The sequence below is a fragment of the Tachysurus vachellii genome, chromosome 19 (genome assembly GCF_030014155.1).
Source record: "Tachysurus vachellii isolate PV-2020 chromosome 19, HZAU_Pvac_v1, whole genome shotgun sequence".
Classification (NCBI taxonomy): Eukaryota; Metazoa; Chordata; class Actinopteri; order Siluriformes; family Bagridae; genus Tachysurus; species Tachysurus vachellii.
In genome coordinates this window covers 6,133,530-6,146,587 of record NC_083478.1, presented here as the reverse complement: position 1 = coordinate 6,146,587, position 13,058 = coordinate 6,133,530, and the positions used below count along the sequence as shown (strand labels likewise).

At 42.7% G+C, this 13,058-nt stretch overlaps 1 protein-coding gene across 2 annotated transcripts in view; it reads right to left on the bottom strand.

Moving 5' to 3' along the window:
- The window catches only part of pex14 (peroxisomal biogenesis factor 14), an 82,524-nt gene extending 69,697 nt beyond the window's left edge, over positions 1–12,827 (bottom strand). The window contains exons 1-2 of one of the 2 annotated variants that reach the window (XM_060893641.1): positions 12,724–12,827; positions 9,246–9,290 (exon numbers count right to left, since the gene is read on the bottom strand). In XM_060893641.1, the coding sequence (XP_060749624.1) occupies positions 9,246–9,290; positions 12,724–12,750 (72 nt within the window). In that variant the 5' untranslated portion in view covers positions 12,751–12,827. Of the gene's footprint in view, positions 1–9,245; positions 9,291–12,714 lie in introns of both variants that reach the window. The other variant, XM_060893640.1, reaches the window with a different exon arrangement.
- Between the last annotated feature and the right edge of the window lie 231 nt (positions 12,828–13,058).

The window sequence follows — 13,058 nt, the reverse complement described above, 5'->3', positions numbered from 1 at the left end:
CTCCTGAATTCTCAAATCTAATTCATCTTTCCCAAAAAGACGCAGGGCAAAACACAGATTTGTTCTAACACACACCGTCTAATAGGTTACGGTTTCTATAGCGATAGCAGGATTGCAGGTAATTGTATTGTGGATGCTTCAAATAATAAAAAGGTGTTTTCTAGTAGCAATGCTTTGTATTGGGCGATTTTATCTAGATCCTTAAAACATGCCGTATTTTTAGTTATTTATTACATCATGAAAGACATAAAAGAAAAAGTGAGAGAGGAAGCAACGATATAACTGTAAATGTTATTTGTAAAGCTGCTAAATATTGTTTATATCGATTAAAATGTAAAGGAAACTTTTTACCCCAAAAATGTTTAGCAGAATTAAACGTAACTATAACCGATAAGTTCATTCATTCATTTTCTACCTCTTATCTGAATTACCTCGGGTCACGGGGATCTCAGGCGTCATCTGGCATCAAGGCAGGATACACACTGGACGGAGTGCCAACCCATCGCAGGGCACACACACACACACTCTCATTCACTCACGCAATCCCACACTACGGACACTCACTCACTCATTTTCTACCGCTTATCCGAACTACCTCGGGTCACGGGGAGCCTGTGCCTATCTCAGGCGTCATCGGGCATCAAGGCAGGATACACCCTGGACGGAGTGCCAACCCATCACAGGGCACACACACACTCTCATTCACTCACGCAATCACACACTACGGGCAATTTTCCAGAGATGCCAATCAACCTACCATGCATGTCTTTGGACCGGGGGAGGAAACCGGAGTACCCAGAGGAAACCCCCGAGGCACGGGGAGAATATGCAAACTCCACACACACAAGGCGGAGGCGGGAATCGAACCCCCAACCCTGGAGGTCATATTTTATTTATTTATTTATATATTTATTTATTTATTTATTTTTTATAACCTTTCTTTCTTATATTTAAGTTTCTTCTCTTTTCTTCCTGTGCACCAACACACCAAGACAAATTCCTGCACGAGTATACACTACAGAACCTGGCAATAAACCCCATTCTGATTCTAATAAATTAAAAACTGTAATTGTTCCACGTCGGGTCGAAACGCATCGCACCAAAACAAAACCAGCTATAACCAGTTTTATAGAGGAAAGTGCTGTGCAACAAATACATGCTACATAATTTAATAATTACATTAATAATTAATAGGCACGACTACCATACGCGGTACGGTTAGGATATCAAGGCGGTAATGGATGGTGCATCAGCCAGGGGAAAAAAAAAAAAAAAAAAGACTTAATATGCTCTTTAAGCAAAGGGAAAACTATAGATTAAGTCTAACACAATAAACAATCTCTCCCTGCCTGAATGAGAGTAACTGACGGCAAGATGGCTGGGAGGAATTCTTCCCCGAGTTACCAGTCAGCCGGCGGTGACTCAAGCAGAAGTCACTGGTGCTTGACTCGCTCTCCTGGACCTTCTCCTGATGATTGCGTTTGACTCGTCTGACAAATCTAATCGAGTTTTCCCACAGGGCTATGACCATTCTATTAAAGAGTCACATGGTGCCAGTTGTCTAGAAATCATCACAAAAAAGCCTGGGGACAGGGACGGGGACGGGGACGGGTGAGATAAGGAGGACATGGATAGGGTTGGTGAAAGCAAGGAGGGCATTGAATGAGATCATGGACAATCACAGAGGACAGGAATGGGGACAGGGATGAAGACAGAGATAGGTATAAGGAGAGGGATGGGAAACAAGGACAGGGACAAGAACAGGGATGAGAGCATTGTCAGGGACAAGAAAAGGACAGGGATAGGGATAGAGACAGGAAAAGAGTCAGGAACAAGGATGAGGTAACGACAGAGAGGGGGGATGAGGATAAAGACAGGGAAATGGACAAAGACCGGAATGAGGACATGAATGTAGAGATGGACAATGAACAAGGACAAAAAGAAAGGACATGGGCAATGACAGGGATAGGGACAAAGACCGGAATGAGGACATGAATGTAGAGATGGACAAAGATGGGGTGAGGACAGGGAGAGGGATGGGACCAGGACATGGACAGAGAAAGGGACAATGACAGGAATACTGATGAGGACAGGAACAAGAGACAGGCACAAGGGCAAGAACAGGAAAGGGGCAAAGACAGGGATGAGGACAGGGACCAGTCTCTCTTGCTCAGTTATTCAGGCTCTTTTCTTCTTTTATTGGTTATGTTTCTATCCAGTGAGCTCCATACGGGAAAAGCTGAAATTAAATGCGAGTTTGATTTGTGGAGTTAAATGTCAGAGCAATTTTTAGGAATGTCACAGGTGATTTTTATTTCCTTTAAACAGAACAGACTGAATTTATCTATAGCGGATACGTCTCTACTGACGTTAGAACAGACAGAGCGGCGAAGACACCAAAATGAGGCTCGGGTTTAAATGCCACAAGTGATTTTTCGCTCCAGTGATGATGTGGATGATGCTGATAACCGAAATGACGACTCTTTTCCCACTTTCTTTAGCAGATTATAGGTTCTAAAGATATGAAATTGGGATTGGCCACAAACCCTTCACCACACACTTTTATAAAGTTATAACGTCACTATTATTATCTGAAGGGTTTTCCCCTGGTGTTCAAAGCGGACGGTGTTTGACGGGACGCCACCAGGTCCAACGTTCGTCGAATTCCTCTGCTGGTTACAATAATAACTTCATAAAAATCCTACACGTGTTCAGCATCAGTAGCGGCATCAGTTAAACACTGGATGTAAAGAGACTTGACTGTATTATTAGGGTTGACTTGATCATATTCACACCGTATACGTACAACGATATTTATTTCTATTGCACTGCAAGTGATTTGTGTGTTAAAGAAACTCAAGCGCTTCAGTAAGAAAACAATATCAGACGAGAATCGTTATGAGCCGATAGTCTATGACGATGAGGGCAGCGGTAGCTCAGTGGTTAAGGAGATTGAATCCCAGGCCACTGACATGTCACTCCTGGGCCCCTGAGCAAGGCCCTTAACCCTCAGTGGCTCAGCTTTAGAAATAAGATAACTCTTTATAAGGGCATCTGCCAATCGTGAATGATAATATCTGTCCCTGTATGAAAGCTAATTAGTTTATTACAACGTTAGCTCAGTGTCACGATAAGAAATTTATTGTTCCTTATAAAATAAACAGTGTACAAGTGGTTAGTTAGTATTGTACTTGTATGGAGAGATGAGAAATTGTTGCACGTAATAAAAGCTGAAAAATAAAAGGAAGTTTGTACCCAAACCTGCAACGGAAAAAAAAAAAAAAAGCTTGATTTCCTGATTGAAAGCTTGTCGAATGATTTGCAGCATTTCAGCAAAGAGGACAGAATTAGAATTGAAAATGAAGACAAAAAAAAAAAAAAAAAAACAACAAACGGGCTTTTGATGTGGGAAGATGTCCGGCCAGAAATGTGCCGCATCTGGACCTGAGGAATCGGCTTCTCTGATCTAACGGAGCTTGGACACGGAGAAATAAACAACCCAAAATAACAGAATCTGGACTCCAGTCGTTTCCGTCAAGCCGAAGAACAACAACAACAAAAAAGACGGAATTGTTAACGTCATAAAAAGAGAGAAAAAAAGACAGAGCAGGGAACAATCTGAAAAATATAAATAAATAAATACAAATAATTCATACAGATGAGCATCAGGGAGTCAGAGAAAACCGGTGGCTGGTGGTTTCATAAAGAAGCCATTTCTCAGTTCACACATGAAACTGAGAATTACGGTTTGTTTCAATTGTGTCTCATACCGGTAAACAAACAAGAGCTTCAAGAGGGGATTCTACAAAATAAAAAAATTAAAAAAAGAACCACATGCATCAAGGGGAAAAGCCTGGAAACAAAGCAAAGCTTTTACAGGAAAAAAAGCAGATGATTCACCTCTAAATCAGTGATGTGTAGTGAGTCAAAAAGAGCCACCTGTGCTAAAGCGAGAGGCCCGAACAAGCCAGCAGCCGTAAACTCATTTTCTGCAGCCGGCATCTGCAGCCCTCGAGAAGTGATCCGAGCACGCACGATAAATCTGACGTGAAATCATAATCATAAAAGCAATTAGCTGACCCTGCGCCGCTCGTCCTTGGACATGACAGTGAGAATTCATACGGAGTCCTCCAAGGATCCTGAAACGAAGGGAGGGAAGAGAAAAAGGGAGGGGGGAGGGGGGAGAGAGAAAAGTGCAACACAGCAACAATAAAGCCCTTCCTGTGTCATTAAACACAAGCTTTGAGAGCTCAGGAAAGTGTGCAAGTGGCACTCTTAAAAACACATCGCCACACCGAGGCCCCACTTCACGGCCACGGCTAAAGGGTGTTAGGGGTTCGGTCAACGAGCGCTCGGGCTGCTGTGTCTGAAACAGGAACAGTTACCAGGACGGTGAACATCATCGCACGCCTTAATGAGACATCACGCCTTAGTGTGCCATCGTTGTGTTTACATCAACACCGGTATAAAGATACCGGTTCTGTAAAAAAATTCAATGAAATTAAATTAAAGCTCGGATACCAAAATCCGATACCACGTGATACTGTTTGATGACAGGAAGTGACAGAAATTTGGAAGTATTTCCTAATGAATACAAAAGACCAAGCAAACAGAAGCAAACGTTTAAATACTGCAGAGTGCAAAACTTCTTCCTACAGTAAAGCGTCGTAAACAGAAACCGTTTGCTACCGTAGGTGAGTGTAAACGCCGGGTGAGCACAGACAGCTCCGAAGCAGTAGGTTCATCTTGACCATCTGCTACGTTTGATTCCGGACACAGAGCGATTCTGATGAAGTGAAATAAACCTAAAATAAAATTGTTCATTTTGGCTACAACTAAAAACCAAAATGTGCATCCCTAAAAGGAAGGATTCACATTCCGTGTGTTTTTGTAAAAGGAAAAAAAAAGGAAACAACGCCGAAGGACCCTTCACATCTTGGCCCAGTATGTGGAGCTATGACGAACTTCTCCTAGTGGCCATCTTCCTCAATAATTTTGAATTATCTCCGAGCCTGGAGCCCCAGACCGACCATAATTCCCTTTACTGCAGGCCGCTCCAATAAAGGATTACAATTAAAGTAATAATCAAAAGTGGAAAAACAGGCAAAAATGAGATCTAAATTGCTGCAAAGCGTCACCAAAGGTATTAGTGGCTCAGATTTATTACCAGCCACTACCTCCTCTCATCTCTGGACTTTCATAACCGATATATGAAAACGGAGGGCCGTCGTCTTTTGTCCTGAGCAGCACCTCCGGCTGCGTGCCGCTGTGTTCCACGAGTCCCGGCTGAACGCAGCTCATTTTCAAAACCAACACACAAGCAACAGATGTCAGCTGTAACTGCAGGGCGCTGAGGGACGAGCATCGCGAGGTACCGACCGGAGAAAGGACGCTAAAAACGGGATAAGTGAATAAGACAGCGAGAGAAAGCCTGATAAAGCAGCTAGAATGTTAACGTTGGCATCTTGTCAATTTGTGCCCGAATCCTAAGCTTTGTGATGTTTTTTTTTTAAACCTCTACATGCTGGCGATAGCAGAGGGGCTCCGGAAATTCGTAGACTGCTGAGCCAAAACAGATCACTTCAAAGCGCCTTATTTAACGCTCGCTAAATTTTTCATCACAGTCGCTTAATATCCTGGGGAAGGGGAGCTTTTGAAGTCGCAGTGAGACCGGAATGTTCTTCTGACAACTTTCTCTTTTTTTTTTTCCCCCCGCCTTTCCTCATTTTTACCTCCTCCCTCAGCTTCTGCATCCCTGCCTCTTTCGACAGGAGGCCGGTGATATTTGGGGCACACAGAGCGACCCCAGCGGGGCAGTAAGCGTGGTCATCAGAAGCGTGGTGCTTTTTATAGTAAACTGCTTAAATTGGCAACGGCGATGACACGTGCGATCGCTTTCATGACGTCTCTATTCGCGTTCGACACGTGAGCGATTGGAAGACGCCGTGTGGTCGAAACCTGTGGAAGATCTGCAGAAATTTCCAGGAAATCTGCAAGCTTCTTTAATAATTGCAGGTTTTTCTTGAATTTTGTGTTCGTTTCCACAATAGCAGAATTGTGAAGTCCTTGAGGGACTGATTACACACACAGACTTCAACATAGATAAATAAATATAGGTATCGGTTATTTTTTGACATGTTAAATATTGTGAAAAAGTGTCAGTAATTAAAGCGCTGACCCCAAACGCAGTCTCTAAACCACTGTGACGTATTTCGTTTTGGAAACGGCGCTAATCTCGCGTCTCATGTAGAGCTATTAGAACTTATGACCTTTTTTTTTTTTTAAAACAATAACGTCCACTAACGTCATAATTCCTTGCTAATGGTAGCCTGAGTGATTGTTTCTATTAGTACTTTGTGTATGTTGAAAATAATATTAAAGCCTGGCTTGATCTCCAGTTTACTAGAAAGAGAAGTTTTAAGTGTTTTGAGGAGTTCCTGCAGGAACCGGGTGTGAAACATCAGCCCCGCTGCCATTCACGTGGCTGAGCCGACGGCAGAAATGCTGTTTTGGCTATAATGTGGAAGTGTGTGAGATTTGCACAATCTTAAAATCAAGGTCAAAATAATTGTTAGTGAGTCAGTGGGCGGGACCGACCCCGACCCCGACACCAAGAGCCGAGCATCAAGCTGGAACGTGGTTGGTGCTGCAGTTGAGTGACATGCCAGAGAGAAAAGAGAGCACAGGTCCAAACCTGGCCTGACGGACCGAGGTGAGTCAGAAGAGTTTAACGTGACTGCTGTGCCTCGGCTGACACGCCGCCTCACACCAGCCCTGCCACCGGTCCCCCTTTCCTCTCATCCACATCAAATCCTTTCAGACACAGATTTCAATTATTCACCTCATCCAAATAATGCCTTGTGACATGAATTATCCAGGACTGTAATAATCCACTTAACTGGGAAAGAGCAGCTCATCAAAAAGAGAGAAGAAGAGAAAAGAGAAGAGAGACGGTCGAGAAAAAGCGAGCCGCCTTAACAACCGACGGTTCTTAGGAGCCGGGGGTTTCGTATTTCACAAAATCCGCCATGAAATCAGATTAAACAAAAGGAGAACAATTCAGAAAGTAATCATGTAGAAGGAGACTATAAATGTGCTGTTTAAATATGCTCGCTGGCCACTTTAATAGGAACTCCTCTACATCTGCAGCAGTTACTGGATCATGCAGCAGTAAGGAATATAAAAATCACACAGAATCAAGTCAGAGGCATCAGTTAACATTTACATCAGACATCAGAACAGCAAAGGTCGGAGGTAGTAAGTGACCTCAGTGACTGTCTTAGTGCCTGATGGGTTAATTGTTACCCTTAGGTAAAGGATGAAGAGTGTGAAACGTGAAACAATATAACCCAGAATTCTGTTAACACAGAGTTTACAATCACCCTGGGTAATAAAGGATGGTGGGAAAAAATGCAGCTCTGAAATGGCGTGATGGTAAGAAAGGTTTGGTCAGACCACTTTGATTGAGCCGACAGGACGGCTGCTGTGGCTCAGCTATCCGTTCTTTGTAACCGACCGAGCAGAAAAGCGTCACAGAATGAACAACACCTTGTATCTTGATGAGTCAAGTCAAGTCAAGTCAAGTCAAGAAGCTTTTATTGACATTTTAACCATATATAGCTGTTGCAGTACACAGTGATATGAGACAATGTGTCTCCAGGATCGTGGTGTTACTGTACATAGAACTAAGACAGAGCTATAAGGACTTAGTAAGTTAGTTAAAGACAGACAAGACAGTGCAGGACAAGACAAACAAGACAGGGCAGGACAAGACAAACAAGACAGACAAGACAAACAAGACTGACAAGACAGCGCAGGACAAGACAAACAAGACAGGGCAGGACAAGACAAACAAGACAGACAAGACAAACAAGACTGACAAGACAGCGCAGGACAAGACAAGCAAGACAGACAAGACAAACAAGACAGACAAGACAGACAAGACAGACAAGACAGCGCAGGACAAGACAGACAAGACAGACAAGACAAACAAGACAGACAAGACAGCGCAGGACAAGACAAACAAGACAGACAAACAAGACAGACAAGACAGCGCAGGACAAGACAAACAAGACAGTGCAGGACAAGACAGTGCAGGACAAGACAAACAAGACAGACAAGACAGGACAAGACAAACAAGACAGACAAACAAGACAGACAAGACAGTGCAGGACAAGACAAACAAGACAGGGCAGGACAAGACAAACAAGACAGACAAGACAAACAAGACAGACAAACAAGACAGACAAGACAGCGCAGGACAAGACAGACAAACAAGACAGACAAGACAGCGCAGGACAAGACAAACAAGACAGACACGACAGTGCAGGACAAGACAAACAAGACAGACAAGACAGTGCAGGACAAGACAAACAAGACAGACAAGACAGTGCAGGACAAGACAAACAAGACAGACAAGACAGTGCAGGACAAGACAAACAAGACAGACAAGACAGTGCAGGACAAGACAAACAAGACAGACAAAACCGTGCAGGACAAGACAAACAAGACAGTGCAGAAAAAAAGACAGTGCAAACTATAAATACAAGACAATACACAAAAAACAACGAGCGGATGAGCGACAACAGCGCAAGCGTGGCAAAAAGGTTAAGTTCCACCCCGGAAACTGTAGTGGGGACAGAATCACTGAAACTGGGCAGAAAAACATTGGCTACTTTTTTCCTCCCCTGAATCTTCATCTTTATATAACAGTCGTACACGTGTGTTGTCTGGGAAAATCCGAACGCTATCGATGAGGCTGGATTCAGACAAAGGTGAAGTTGTATTTTGTATAATGTAGATAAGGACTCATCAGTGCAGATGCAGTGTAAATGAAACATAAACAGAGGACGTTTCAGACGAGGTGTCAGATATACCTGTAACTCTTTTCAGTTTGAATTTGTGGTTGAGAGAAACATCTTTCACTTCTGTGTCCTTTTCAGAAGCGTATGTAGTTATGAAATGTCACCTTTTTATCACGTTAAAGGTTTTTCCCTAAGGTTTTTTTTTTAGTCATAAGCAGTATCAGTTTTGATTGGTGACCTGGATGGATCAAGACAACGCACCCAAATCCAAAACACAGTCAACAAACCATGTTGTATGTTGAAAATGCATGAAAATCTGCACAGTTTAGAATTCTAAGTGTATAGAAAAATTGTAGATTTTTTTTGTTTGTTTTTTCGGAGGTAGGTTTGTAAAAGGTGTTTAGTGAGACAGGATTTGACATCCGGTGTAAAAAGACTTACCAGAGCTTCTCGTGGAGGACCGTCTTCTCTGCCTGAAATTCCGTTCTGCAAAGAAAACAGCAGATTTGTATTACAGCTCTACCTAGTGGCTTCTTCTACACACTACACCCAAAACACTCCACAAACTTCACTTATTTATTTTAATTACTTTTCATAGCAGGTTGTCAGACGATATCGATCACATAATTAAAATAACCGTGTCAAATTTTTCCAGCGCGTTTATTGTTTGCAAAAATTCTCCTCGAAGTTAAATCTGGAGCGCGAATCGAAACAAACTTGAGCGAGTTTTTCCTTAACACACGGCAACGTGTGGTAAAAATCGCTCATTTGCACAAATATTCCATCACAATACTGTTTTACTCTCACTATATTGTGTGAACTGTAAGGATGGAGATAATTATATAACACTAACTCTTCTATCACCTTCTAACAAATAAACACACGGCGTAGGTGACGGAAGCCATTGATGATTCTATGAAATTAAATATGCATGAGTGAGTGACAGAAGTGTGGATTTAATCCCAAGGAGCTGATCATATTCCTGTCATATTCGAGTTAAAATGCTTCAGTTAGGCTTTCAGTGAGAATTCACTTAGCTTCTGCAAGGTTTCTATTTTCTACAGCTTCAAAACAACATAACGTCAGTGTGATTTAACAAAAAGCTTATCCCTTTTTTCATGAAAGCTCAAGGGCACCTCAGTCGTGGTATTGCCAGCCCAAGACTCGAACCCACAACCTTAGGGTTAGGAGTCAAACTCTCTAAACATTAGGCCACGACTTCCCCAAATATGCATAACACATTTTAATGCAATGCTACTCTACCGTATTGCCGGTTTGTGAGCAAACCTATAAACGTACTTTATATTATTTTATATACCGATTAGCCATAACATTAAAACTACAGGCAGGTGAATAACATTGTCTTGTGACACAAAAACGAAGGTACCTGTCAAAAGGTTGGATATGTAAGGCAGCAAGTCAATCAGTTCTAAAAGTTGATGTGTTGGAAGCCAATAAAATCAGTGAGTGTAAGTTACTGAGTCTCATTGACAAAGCTAAATTGTGATTTCTGAATAACTTGGTCAGAACATCTCCAAAACAACAGGGCTTGTGAGATGTTCCTTGTTACGTGGTGGACTATCTACCAAATGCGGGACAAGGACAACCGATGATCCAGGGACAGGGTCAAGAGAGCCCGAGGCTCTCTGATGTGTACAGGGATGAAATCTAGTCTGTCTGGATCAATCCCAAAGAAGAGCTAGTGAAGCACAAACTGCTGAAAAAGCTAATGCTGGCTATGATAGTAAGGTGTCAGGATACACAGAGCATCAATGCTTGCTGTGTATGAGGTGTGTATCAGCAGTCCAGTCAGTGTGCCCATTCTAACCCTTATACACCACTGAAAGCACCTATAATGAGCACATGAGTGTCAGAACTTCAGCATGAAGCAATAATAGAAGGTGGCCTGGTCTGATGAATCGTGTTTTCTTTTACATCGTGTGGACTGACATGTGTGTGGGGGGGGGATGTGGTAGCTCAGTGGTTAAGGTGTTCGACTACTGATCAGAAGGTGATTGGTTTGAATCCCAGGTCCACCAAGTTGCCACTGCAGGGCCTCAATTGCTCAGGAGTATAAACTGAAAATAAGACAAAGACGAGTGTAAGTCACTCTGGATAAGAGTGTCTGCTAAATGCCGTAAATGTAAATGTGTGTCAGTTATGTGGGAAGAAGGCAAGCCGGCAAAGTTCTGCTGAGAAACCTTGATTTCTGGCCTTCATGCGGACGTTATTTTGACACATACCACCTACCTAAACATTGGTGCAAACCAAGTACTGAGATTTCCCAGCAGAACGATACTTAGGGTATCACGGTGCCTCAACCAGCTTGCTTTCTTCTCTTTTTCAAACTGTTGACTACTTACAGTCGGTACTGTCTACTGAGCTCCGTAAACACGCTACAAGACCTGCTGTTTTGGAAATGCACAGACCCATATAATATATTTACATCATGAAACATCAAACACTTTTGTGATACGACCCACCCTTACAGTGACAATTTCTGTGAAGACATTTATTTAGCTTGATTTTTCAGATTTTTCCACAAATTTCTCAACACCAAGAAAACCCTTTGACGTATCGACAAATACGTAACAGAAGCGACAATGTAATCAAGGGTGTCAAAAGTCTTGCCCAAGTAATAAATGCGGCAGATGTGACAGATGTTAATTGGCCTGAGTTTATGATAGGTGGTCAGAAAGTCTGCATATAACTTTAATAACATTATAAGTGGTGATGTTTTTTTAATCACGAAGCTTGGAAAATCATTCACGAATAGCGATGTTATGTTCATTCATTCATTCATTCATTCATTCATCTTCTACCGCTTATCCGAACTACCTCGGGTCACGGGGAGCCTGTGCCTATCTCAGGCTTCATCGGGCATCAAGGCAGGATACACCCTGGACGGAGTGCCAACCCATCACAGGGCACACACACACTCTCATTCACTCACACAATCACACACTACGGACAATTTTCCAGAGATGCCAATCAACCTACCATGCATGTCTTTGGACCGGGGGTGGAAACCGGAGTACCCGGAGGAAACCCCCGAGGCACGGGGAGAACATGCAAACTCCACACACACAAGGTGGAGGCGGGAATCGAACCCCCAACCCTGGAGGTGTGAGGCGAACGTGCTAACCACTAAGCCACTAAGCAAATTAAGTGCTGTGATTCCTCAGTTAACCTTTCACCCAATTCAGATGTAAAAACTGTCCAATTTAAAGCTAAAAAGTGTTTTTTTGTGATTTTGTAATATTTGGTGACTCGCAGGCTGATATTTTGATGTGTTCAAATCTTTTTTTTGGAAAGGTTTGGACACCTGTGTTATGATACAAACCTGTGCCTTTGCACCTTGACTACTGTCTGTGATGCTGCTATAGAAATAAAATCAACAGTTTCTGACCAATCAGATTCAAGATTCGTGTCACAGTGCAGTGGTGTGAAATATTGCAACACAAGATCAATGTTGATGAACAGAGCAGAGTTTTTAATCTAAAAATACTGTGTGCTATAGCTGGGCTACCAGAAAGTGTGGCTCTGTTAGCATGCTAGCTGTCAGATTCGTGGACTCTGAACTAGGCTAGGCTAGGCTAGGCTAGGCTAGGCTACGCTAGGCTAGGCTATCAGAGAATGCACACACGGTTCGCTATACGTGCAAAAAAAAAAACGTGATCCACTGCGTTTGTCCACGTGTCATGAACAAAAACATTATTTCAACACTTGTAACGTGATGCTAAAGCTCCTTCGGTTCGTGTTATTGATAGCCTCACACCTGTCAGAAACAGCTAGCCAGCTAGCAGACATTAAGTGCGATAAAACTTTTCTTCAACATGCTAATGTCATCGTGGGTTGACAGAACACGTGTACGGCTTAAATCATGCAATAATCGTATATGCTGACATACTGAAACTACCTGCTCTGACTGTTCCGAAGATGCCATCTTCCACTGCAGCCTGTGCAGTTAGCTAGGTTCAAATCTAAAGTGAAGTGTATATGGCAGCGATTACTCGAGCCTGGCGCAGACCAAATAGTCGACCCAGAGATGCTAAGGTGTTCTAGTAATCATCAGGTTGCACCAGACAAAAAAAAAGGTGCAATTCGTTTGTTTTAGTTAAAGTGTAGAAACTAGAGAAATGTACTTGTATTAGTTCTTATTAATTAAAAGAGAGAGGGAGAGAATATACAGTATAACGTTGGAAAACAAAGTTCCACCACCCTGAAATCCACAGGGTTGTATGCTCCGTCCAC